Source organism: Bicyclus anynana, chromosome Z, assembly GCF_947172395.1.
Source record: "Bicyclus anynana chromosome Z, ilBicAnyn1.1, whole genome shotgun sequence".
NCBI lineage: Eukaryota > Metazoa > Arthropoda > Insecta > Lepidoptera > Nymphalidae > Bicyclus > Bicyclus anynana.
In genome coordinates this window covers 7,849,058-7,861,172 of record NC_069110.1, presented here as the reverse complement: position 1 = coordinate 7,861,172, position 12,115 = coordinate 7,849,058, and the positions used below count along the sequence as shown (strand labels likewise).

General features: G+C 32.0%; 1 protein-coding gene across 7 annotated transcripts in view; it reads right to left on the bottom strand.

Moving 5' to 3' along the window:
* LOC112050002 (period circadian protein) overlaps positions 1 to 12,115 on the bottom strand; it is a 51,706-nt gene that overhangs the window by 12,538 nt on the left and 27,053 nt on the right. For 2 of the 7 annotated variants that reach the window (XM_024088150.2, XM_052890815.1), the window contains 8 exons: positions 11,145 to 11,303; positions 9,682 to 9,847; positions 8,749 to 8,884; positions 7,420 to 7,524; positions 6,184 to 6,285; positions 5,108 to 5,230; positions 4,053 to 4,216; positions 1,400 to 1,540 (listed from right to left, as the gene is read on the bottom strand). In XM_024088150.2, the coding sequence (XP_023943918.2) occupies positions 1,400 to 1,540; positions 4,053 to 4,216; positions 5,108 to 5,230; positions 6,184 to 6,285; positions 7,420 to 7,524; positions 8,749 to 8,884; positions 9,682 to 9,847; positions 11,145 to 11,303 (1,096 nt within the window). The remainder of the gene's footprint in view (positions 1 to 1,399; positions 1,541 to 4,052; positions 4,217 to 5,107; positions 5,231 to 6,183; positions 6,286 to 7,419; positions 7,525 to 8,748; positions 8,885 to 9,681; positions 9,848 to 11,144; positions 11,304 to 12,115) is intronic. The other 5 variants (XM_024088225.2, XM_024088385.2, XM_024088306.2 and 2 more) reach the window with 5 other exon arrangements.

The window sequence follows — 12,115 nt, the reverse complement described above, 5'->3', positions numbered from 1 at the left end:
ATTATCATTATCATTTTTTAGGATTATGTTGGAGGATATAATATTATATTTCACAAATTTTTTGTTTGTATTACGTTTTCTTAAATATTGCTATTGCTATTGCACTGCTTTTAATCTACAGTAACTTTTGTCGTAGGTATCATTGTTAAAATTTGTTTTCTTTTCTTTAGTTGAGATAAAAGTTTCATAGTTAATAAGTACGTTTTATGTTCAATAATATAAATATTTAACCTTAAAAAGCCAAAAAGAACACTACTATTTATGAATAATTCAATCCAAATAACAATGTCACACTGGCATATTTTGCTACGGGCTCTGGTCGTACCGTAAGAAAAGTATAGTTTTGTTAACATTGCTCAGAAGTAAAGGAAAGTAATCCTATTTTGGCGAACTTGGGTATAATTACCTAAAATGTTATAATAAAAAAAAATGTATTTTTTTTGTTTTTGTATCGGACAACCGTACTTTGTAAGGATAAGAGTCTAAATTCTGAAGTCTAAAGGCTTAAAACGCTGTTGAAAACTCCGATAAAACCTAACTACCTACCTAATTAAATATTTTCATGCAAATAATACGCATGCTTTAATGATCTGTATGTGGATGCAAATTTCATTCATAATTATATTTATCGTTAGTTCAGTTTCCATCACCACCATGCAATAAGCATTTAGCCTACTAAGAAGGGCCTAGGATATAATATGGCGATACGTAACTATTAAAGTTACATAGTACTATATAGGTTTAGAAAAAGGCACAAACTGATATAAATACTTTAGTAGAAATTCAGAAGTATATTATATGTATATTATTCATAAACTCTATAAATTAACTAGCTAATTTGGTGAACTTCGTAACATCTAATAAAAGAGTCCGTGAAAAATTGGAAATTCATAAAACATCGATCTAAAAGATGTCTTTTAAATTTGTTTCCTTATTATTTAGACTTTGAAAAAATAAGGAAATTTTATTATCGACCGCATCTCACGAAGGCACGAAAGATTTATCAAAAGAAATAAATAAATTTTGAATTTAAATTTTTTTTCAAAAGAATTTATAGGGATAAGAAGTAAGTACCTATTTTAAATGTTATTTACTGATGTTGCAAGATTATTTAATTTGCAAATCAAAGAAATCTCTAAATCTTTAATCTAAAGTTGTCATACTCGAAAGTTTTCTGTGATAAAAATATTCTAAATGTTATTACAGATTATTGAAATAAAAAAATTCAAAATTTGAAGTTTGTTTTGTCATCAGTAAATTTGTTTTTCCTCAACAATCCTTCTATATATTGTCAAAAACAACCATTTACTTAACCTTGGAAAGTTAAGAATGCAGGTTTTTTTTTGAATAGCGATATTTTATAAGAATTTAATGTTTTAGTTTAAAAGGATAGCTATACCCGATTCGAGGCGCCGGCAAACGATGAACTGATGTCACGCCCATGGACACCATTATTTGCTCGGCATTCGACATTCTTCTCTCGCCTCCCATGTCCGTTACACGATTGGACATACTTCATTGGTATAGTAAGTTTACAAGCCTGTGATTTATTCTTTCATTAAGAGATTGTATGATACTTACAGAATTTAGCACAGTTTTAGCGAAAGATGGAGTGGTCGACGTTACTGTTACAGTTTTATGGTATTGGCATCGTATTCACCCATACTTTAGTCTTTACAATGACATGCATATAGTGCATAACCATCAAATTTTTCATCGATAAATCTTGACAACTTAGCATCATGTCACCATTTGTGTGAACACAGCCTATGTTTGTAGTGTGTTTCACACCTCAGATCAAATTATTCGCAGCATTGAAAAGAAAACGTAACAAACAGAGCTTGGCAAGATTGCCCCTAATATCTGACAATATGTCGTTTTATAAACTTTTATAAATTACCGTTGCTGTATCATTTAACTAGCAGATGCGTCACGGTTTTAGCTACGTACTTCTCGTTACCGTGGGAATATGGCATTAAAATAATACAGTCTATGTAACTTGCAAATAATATAGACTTCCATTGGTGAAATAATTTTTATAATCGATTTAATGTTTTAACCGTGAAGGTGTAACAAAACAAACAAACACACTTTCACATTATTAGAACATAAAATATGGATATACAAGTTTATAGTATGGTCCATACCATGTAACAGTAAAGTTGGTCACTTCTTTATTAAGAACATTATGTTAAGCAGTCTAGAAAAGCACAAGGCAATATTATTAAAAGACAGCAGGCGATATAGGACTAAGGGTTCATTTACACGAGCGGCAACTGCTACCTGCAACTGCAATCAGCCACGTCTCGGCGGCAGCCAACGGCAGTCGACTGCAGTCGGCGACTGCCATCGACCGCCGCCGAGAGTAGCCGATTGAAATGAACACTTAGGAGTTAATGCATGCAATGTTATACGCGCTGCAATACAAATAACCACTATTAAAAATAGGTACCTATCAATAAAAATAGTTCGATTTCGAAAACTACTGTGGCATATATCTGAATATATTTTACGGTAGTGTATAATGTAAGGTGCCCCGTAGTTAATGAATAAAACGCAAATGTTAGATAGGTACACCAACTAATTATCTAAAACGAATTTAAAGGGTTTAGGAAAATTCCCTAGGGTGACCAAGTTATATTTTTTTTTCAGATTTTTCAATTTTTTCTATCTTGATATTTTGTGCTAATAAAGATTTAAAATATATAGATATAATGATAATAAAGATTTAAAACATCCCATTTTTATTACTTTACATAAACATTACGAATGAAATTACCGTTGTAGTATAAAAATATTTTTATAAATAATGTTTTATTTGTTTTGTAGAAGAGTTGAGAAGTAGCTGTTTAGTTGTATAACAGTAAACAAAACAGCTGGTTATTAATAACTTTTAATAACCTCGTTATTGATACAAGTTGGGAGGAGGGTAGTTTATCAAAAGTTGTTGCTTATCAGTTTTTTTTTTACTGTTGATTAATTATTAGTAATTATACAACTTAACAGCCACAATGTCCTACAAATTGCGTGGTACATTATCTCGTTCCGACATCAGAATTTTTTATTTCCTGGTAACTCAGTTAGCTAACAGAATCAAGAATTTTCGTAAATAAAAAACTCGATCGTCTCATCGAAATTAAGTTACTTGATATTAATCAGTTGTACAAAATGTTCTACGGGTCCCTGACCATATGTTATATTTAAAAAAAAATATATAAGTTCTAGTTTCAGGTCATATGGTCATTTATCGGTAAAGGCCCAAGAGCCATGATACCTATGTATGTTAAAAAACGAACGCTAACATGAAAGATTCCTAGTAAGTGTGCGCTGCGAAGTGCTGCTTTGTTATATTTAACTAATTTTCACTGGTTTTGTCAGCTTTTACTTCAAAAACACTTAATAAATGTTGTATATTTTCTATCAAAGAATTTTGCGTCAAAGATTTACAAGAATGCGTAAGCAAAAGATAAAAAGGTGCGTACTGCAAGCTAATTGTTCGTTATTGTAATAGTTATAGGTAAACCAGAATCTCACGTTAGTTTGACATATTCAGGGCCAGTTTCACCACTTTCTGACAAGTGTCTGATAGCTTATACACAAGATTTGTCTGTCATTTGGCAGAAACTAAGAAGAGTATAGAGCCTCAGGATTCAAATAATAAAACAACATAAAACCCATTCACTATAGCTGGATACCTTCATTTATCGTTAACTGTGGTTTAACTGGCTCAACCTAAGTTTTACTAATCGAACCCCGATTCTCATTCATAACTCAGTCACTTCTAATAAGTGACATTTGACAAATGACCTTAAAAGGGCGCCATCTTTTAATATCTAAAAAAAATGGGATTCCAAATAATCTTTTGCATGCTATTTATTCACTTATTTTACTCATATCTTTCTTTATTTTAAATATTAGAAAGACCAAGTCTGAACTGGACTATTTCCTCTTTCAACTTAAATACTATAAGATTCTGGTTTCCCCTTAAAAAATAATGCTAATTATATTAATCTTAGGAGATTAATTGATCTTAGATTCATTGCATAGCTTACCTCTTCATAGTTATTACTAGACAACCCCAATGTCCCCATTGTCTGGGTATTCGGTATTTGATGCTGTCCAAAGTTTTGTGGTATTGTGTATGCCATTGGCGAATCATATTGAGGATACATAAATGGCGACGCGAAGACTGGGGGACCGAACATCATACATTGCACTGGAAACGAGATTATTATATTAAAAATAAAAACAGGGTGAATTTTTTGCATGTACTCGTATTTTTTGGTCCTACCAATGCATACCTACATTTAAGCAATGTGTAGGTAAAACAACGAAATTAGTAAATGTAAAAAACATTTACTAATTTCGCAACAATTCAGATCAGCTTTCTCACAGGAAGTATAAGAAATTTTAATTAATTGTACAATGCATTGATTGATGATTGATGATTGATGTTTTATTGGCGATTGTTAGCAGATTCTGCTTTCCGAATTTAGTTGTTGACTTATATCAAAAAAAAATATAAACAAGATTACTATTAATCCTTAACTTTTATTAATTAGATATTAATTAATAAAAGTTAAGGATTTCTTAAAAAAACATTAAAATATCATGTTTCTTTTCAAATTTTCCAAACTTCAAAATCGCTTTCGTCCATTTTGTGACGTCACAATATTACTCGATATACTACATTGGAACTAATTGTTATCTAATATTTTTGACCCGTTTGGTACAGGATTAGTTAACGTGGCATCATGAAACAGTTGAAATATAGACCATCATGGCTGACAGCGTTTTGACTCATAATGTCAAAAAAAAATTTTAAAAATTAAATTTTTTATGTAATCAGGTCTCAAAAAAATATAATGTTTTTTTTAATCTAGTGGAACAATAATGATCAATTTAAGACCATTAAAAAAAGTGTCAACTAGCTTATGATGGTAGTCACTACAAACAGATAAACCAGATGTCTCAAAAATGCTTCTAAACTATTGTTAAATATTTCCATAGCGGATGTCTAATTTCAACCGAAGCCGAAAGTCACTGTTCTAGTTAATCAATATTGTCATCTTATTGTCGCGTTATATTTCAATAAAAAGATACTCACTTGGGGAATATACATTGGGTTGCATATTCATATTAGCATTGGCTGTTTCAGTTCTTGAAGAGCGACCAGCTGGGTTCATATTTTGTTGGTGACCCATGTACGGTATAGAGAAACCATTCATATCTGCAATTGCATTGCATTATCATTAATCATCGAGAAAAAAAAATTAAAAACCAATACAATTCAAATATCAAAGTTACATCTTGTTTTTGGACAGACCACACTATATTCAATATAACTTTTATCCTATCTATAGATAGTACTTATACATATGTACGAGAATTTGTACTCGTATATATAGTTTATAATATATACTGACAAGAACTTTATTTTATTACTCAATACAATAGAATGACGAATTATATAATAATAATAATGTATAGATATTATATTTTTTATGCGAACCAAATGCGATAACTTACTCACTGTTATCGCATTTAGTTCTTTGCAATAGATCTGATGATTTTTGCTTTGAAATTGTATAACGTTCCCAGCATTGTTATTGATTACACAATCATTAACAACCCAATCAAGCGAGCAATCGGCTCACTGTTGAACAAAAGTCTTCTCTTAAAATTAGGGAGATTAGGCTAATAGCCCACCACGCTGGCCCAATGCGGCACACGTCAAACTCATAGAGAATTGAGAAAATTCTCAGGTATTGTATAGGTTTCCTCACGATGTTTTTCTTTTACCGTTTGAGAAACTTTATATTTAAGTTATATCATATAATGCACATAACTGAAAAGTTGGAGGTGCAAGCGCCGGACTAGATTCGAACCTAAGCCCTCACACCCCACATTGGGCTATCACGACTCTACATTGATATAATTACACCGTATTATTGACACTGAAAAATTGCAATAGCAGCAAACGATGAATACACAAAACCCTTAGAATAAGTACAATGTGATCTTGTTCTGAGGTTTCTGCTTATATATTTATTATTGTTAATATTATAATAGACAAAATTATAAGTCATGAAAATAAATGGTGCGGTGTAAAATTACCAATTATGATACCATTTTTGGACATTTGAATTTTTAATTGCTTATTCGTAATTTGAGGTTACCTACCAGAATGTCTTTGGTATTGTGCCTGGGACGCACTGGGACCTGCCTCAGATTTAGGTGCCATTTGATAGGGCGCTGCTGGAATATAATACATTGGTACGGGACCTGGAATAAAAGAAACAATTTAATTTTACAAACCATTTTAAAATTATTTTTTGTAGGTTTAATACACAAAAAATAGTTTCATAGCTAACAAACGTAATTAAAATAGTATAACGTAATAAGCTTAAAAAATAATAGTCATAGTAAGAGGATGAAATAATGGATAATTTCTATTTCAAGGAAACCGCACACCAAAGCCTTATCATCCACAAGTTGAACATCGCCACAACGAAATAAAAGCTCTGGAATCACGAAAGCTGTTAAGTTGTTAAGAGCTTAATAATGTAGGATGACCCTATATTATAAATAAAATATACTTGAATACATGACTATCTAGCCCCAAAATAAGCGTACTTTGTGTTATGGGTACAAAGATAGCTGATACATTTTATATACTTCATATAAATACTAATATAATAAAACACACCCAGACTCTAGAATACACCCATGCTCATTACACATATATTTTTATAGCTGTGGGAATAGAACCGACGGCCGGGGATGCAGAAAGCTCGGTTAACCTATGTGGCTTTTTGTTGAGAATCGTCATAATTTAAATCGATGTCAATTCTTACAGAATGTGGTAGAACGAAATTAAGAAGAAAATAAAGTTAAAAAAAAACCGGCTAAGCGTGTTGGACCACACACAGTGTAGTGTACGGTACATAATTTTAAAATTATGTAAAAGATGAACTTTCTTTTATTCTATTTATAGCTACTATAAGAATAACTAAAACTATTCGAACATACGAACAGTAATATGACAACGGAACAGTAACGGTCTTACTTTTCTGTTATGACTGATTGAATGTAGAGTTATGGTTGTGATAGTGCCAGATTTTCCATTGATTGCCTGTGTGGATGGAAAAGCTTTTTAAAAGCCGTGATGACAGTAAGATGATGTCTATTGTGTATCGATAGTTGGTGGAATTTTTCAAGGTTTGAAATACTTCAATCTGTTGTGAAGTTCTGCAGTTTACTTGCTTGATAAATAAATTAACAGGATTATTCTTTGTACAAAATAAAACAATTGGTATTTCCAATCCCAGAACCTTAGCTCATACACTGTAAAATAACATGAAATTAAAAGCTAAGGAAGATTACAGAAATTAATAGATTTCTCATTGGGTTTCTCACCCTGCATTCCTATAGGGTTCATTGCAGACATCTGTGTTGGATTGCCCATACCAACATATGGGTTCATAAGGTTGTTGACAGGATGTGATGGCCAAGGTGAGGGTACTGAAAATTAAATATTTAAGAGTTCGAGATTTCATTGCTAAATAATGATGGTTAAGTGTTATGATGCATGATATTGAAGCCAGGAGAGGAGTTTTATGCGAATACAGTGATATAAAATAACCGCATGATAACTCGTTTACTTGTATTTACTCTGACACTATAAACGCAGTGGTAGTTATATGCAATAAATACAATACAGAAAAAAAATCACTCAACTCGACTGAACAAAATTGGAGCTAGTGATTTTAACAAATAATGACTGTGTTAATTTACACAAATGTATAAGTTAATATTACACCTGATATGATTGAATGAATGAATTCTTGTGACACCATTTAATGAGTAGTAACATGAAATACATCTGTAATCAACCAATTATTTTTATTTTTCTTGAATTTAATTAAAGCCTCACGTTTTTGATTAAATCTAAGAAAGTTATCACGTGAAAATTAATATTCACTGAGCTTTTAATATTAAAATGCTAGTATTGTGTATGTAAGTAGTGAAATATTAACCCTTGGCATTCCTTATAGAGACTGTAGGACCTCGGTACGTAGCTATTCGTGCTAGTTTAAATTTTGCCCTCAATGACAAATAATATCATGTACTGTTCAACGCCCCCTATCCGCTTCTTTAAAACCCTTAAAGTCAAAATTTATCATATACTGATGATACTCTTTGAATGCTTACCTAACTCAAAATAAAATTAACATTTGTTAAAGGAAGTATTATTGAGATATCTTTAGTTTTTAGTAAATATATTTTTCAAGTAGATATTTAGTAAGTTTTAATTGAAAACATTGAGTTGTGTTAGTTTGTAAATATTTAAATAAATAAAGATCATCGTTATCTTGTTTACCCCTTAAACTTAACTCATTAGAATGCTTAATGAAATAATATTTAAACTAAAATTTAAAAATACGGGTTCCAAATAGTACATATAATAATATTCACAAAGTACTGTACATATAATAATATTCACAAAGTATTACATACAAGCCCCGCGGTGTTTTTAAATTTGTTAATTTTGAAAGTGTGTTAAATCTAATTTCGAAGAACTTTACTTCAGTCAAATCGGTAGGTACACTAGTTGCGGAGTTAAAGAGTATAACAAACATACATCCATTCTTATAAATTTTCACGTTCATAATATTAGTAAGATTCGTGTATTTCTTACTACTAGGCATGCCAAGGGTTAATATGGTAGAATATTGTACTTCATACCGTTATAGGTAGCTGATAATGGAGGATTGTTTGGTGGTTCGGTAAATCTGCGACGGGTAGTCCTCGCGGAAGAGCACCGATGTTTATTTGTGCCCCAATCATCTGTATTCTTCGAGGATCGTTTGACCCCTTGAGGCTGTAAAATTAGTGAGCAATGAATATATTATAGCCTACTAGCTCCAGTAAGCTCGTGAGGGACCATATGGTAGCTTATGATGACAGGTAGGACTTTTTGACGGCCTCCGTGGCGCAGTGGTATGCGCGGTGGATTTACAAAACGGAGGTCCTGGGTTCGATCCCCGGCTGGGCAGATTGAGATTTTCTTAATTGGTCCAGGTCTGGCTGGTGGGAGGCTTCGGCCGTGGCTAGTTACCACCCTACCGGCAAAGACGTACCGCCAAGCGATTTTAGCGTTCCGGTACGATGCCGTGTAGAAACCGAAAGGGGTTGTGGATTTTCATCCTCCTCCTTACAAGTTAGCCCGCTTCCATCTAAGACTACATCATCACTTACCATCAGGTGAGATTGTAGTCAAGGGCTAACTTGTAAACAATAAAAAAAAAGGTAGTTTTACTTGATCAGTGCTATATATGGTACAGATTTAGGCACATTTCCCTATTAACTATTGGGTTTAGAATACTCTGGTTACTCGTACACGTTGTAAAAAATTGTAATGTAAGGCACTTTAGATTAGAATTAAATTAAAAGCTTGAAAATAAAATATAAAGTTTTTAAAAATAATGAACATGCTCTTTTACTCCGGGGACTCGGAAAGACCTATGAAAAAAAAATATTGGAACATAAAAAGTTGTAATTTTAAAGATTTCAATTAGTTAACCAAAGTACCTTCTCCTCTTTTTCACTCAAATACAATATAAAATACTTTAAGTTGTGGTTTTGGTTCTGGTATAATGCGGTTAGTGAAGGACGTACCTTAAATTCACTTGCAGCGCTGGTAGGCATAAAAAAGGCGTTGCAACGTGCTAGATGTTCTTTCTTTTTCAGTCTACTTTCATTTGAAGCTTTTTCTCTATCGCTCTTGCTTGAACGAGTTTCGCGGTGCAGTTTCAGTAGTTCTTTTTCCATTTCAACATTATGCCTGAAAAGTATTGTAATAGGTACACATAGTTAAAGTCAGACATTTCAAAAATGTTCCTATAGCTTGAATTTCATTTGATATTTTCACCTCATTTACCGTACGTAAACATGATAAAATAACTTCCCTCTAATTGTGTTTTTAAAACCGCAGTTTAAAGTTATTAATAATGATTAGGTCACTAAGTATGAAACGTCAATTTGAGACAGTAAGTTTGGTTTATTAAAACTTGGAAATGAAGAAGTTATTCAATAAGATAATCATCTAATATGCGCCTAAACTAGTTATATTAGGTTTTCAAAAACAATATACTCCTCACAAAAAAATATGGATCGCAACAACTGGTGATATAACCACAAAAAAAAAACGATTCTTTTGCACATAGGTACTGTTTTTTAATTCTCAAATTGATACCTATGCACGCTCGGTTCCGGTAAAGTGAGAGGGAAACATACAGTTACATCATAATATATGATGCACCTATTCAGCTTCCTTATTTTTCCACCTATATCATTCAACTGAGCTTTATAGTGTCTAAATGGTAATCGTAAACTTTGTTCTAAATAATAATTATTGTGTCGATTTTCATGGATTTGCTCACAGTACCTACTACTTTAAGTCGACCGTCATCCATTTTGCTGTCAGATCACCTTTCTAGTTCATTTAAAAAAGTCTTAATTAGGATTTTTGAAATAAATTTACTGTACGGTTATTAGTCCTTGCTAACTTTATTAACTTTTCTATTTTTCTGCGCAACATAATTTCCACAACTAAACTAATATTCGAATAATTGTTCTTGAGTTAAAATTTTACCTCCAAACTATACTATAGATTTTGGAAAACGAAAGAATGCTTTTACAACCAAGCACACTTGCTATATGTAAAAAAAAGAACAAAGAGAAAGTGAAATATGGGAAATATTGGATATCAAACTTTTCATTTTACTGGTAATCGTACATTTCATACTTAATGATCAATTAATATTATCGTATGTTGTGTAAAATCACCAGTTGCCCATGGTTGGGTGAGTTTTACTAAAGATGAACCCCACATATAAAGGAAATGAGATGTGTTCAAATACGTTAATGGAGCCTTATAATGTATTCGTGCAAGCTCTAACCCATTCCATAGTATAGATTACTGAAAAGTGTTCTATCATTTAGAAGTATTATTAACAAAATTTTAGTGTTATTTATAAAATCAACTGATTTTTGGCACAGAAAATGTATATTATCTAACGGAAATTTTTGGTTTTTATCAAGATCGTACTTTACATAATTTCTTAGTTTTTGATACTGACTTGTTGAGAAGGGACTCCGTGAGTCTCAAGGCTTGGAAGCCGTTTGAACTGCATGCATTGTTAGAGCTGGCAACTGCGGCAGTACTTGAGTCGGAAGTGCTCGCCATTTCGTCGAATTCTCCGGAGCTGTTAACCATTGACAAAAAATTTTTACTGAAACTACCAAGGGATTCATTACATGTCTATTTATCGAACTTTGTTCCTTTCTTTCATTCTTATTCTCAACTTTGTTAATGGAGTACCTTAATTTATTTTAAACTGTTTGTTTTATATTAAACCTTTGATTGAAATTCCAATTATCATCAACCAATATTCGCCCATTGCTCAACGTAGGTAAACATTCGATTAAAGTTGACCATAAAACTGTTATTTAAATGAAATGCCACAAAGGCATCAAAAATCTTGCAGATAATTTCACTGGCTCTTATCTTAGTAACATCTCAAAAGGTATGATGCATAAAAGACAAAAACTCGCAGGGTTCATCTTCCTTAATGGGCGTCCCACAGGGCTCAGTTCTGGTTTTTTTTCCATGTTTAACCGATTTCCATAGTATATCAATATATTATATATATTATCGACAATGTCAACGTCTAAATACAAAAACAGATATAAAAATAACTCTGGCGATGTGAACCTGTCATTTCGCAAGTGTTCCATTGGTTTACAGTGAATTTCAGTTTTAAATGGCGTTACCTTTGATTAATTATTATGAGATTCAGTGGGGCATTCATAAAGAGACATTGGCTAAGATTGTTTGGAAACTAAGCTCTAACTAAGCTTTTGCCATCAGAAAAAATCAACAGCCTAATATTTTGAATACGACGTTGTAAAATCACTACGAACAGATAAATTTGACGCTTAAAGAGAGTTTGTTTTCAAAGTCTAGCAATATTAACTAATTTAAATTTGTTACACATTAATAATACATACTTTTCTACTTCCATACTTTTATTATAAATAAGAAAGTGAG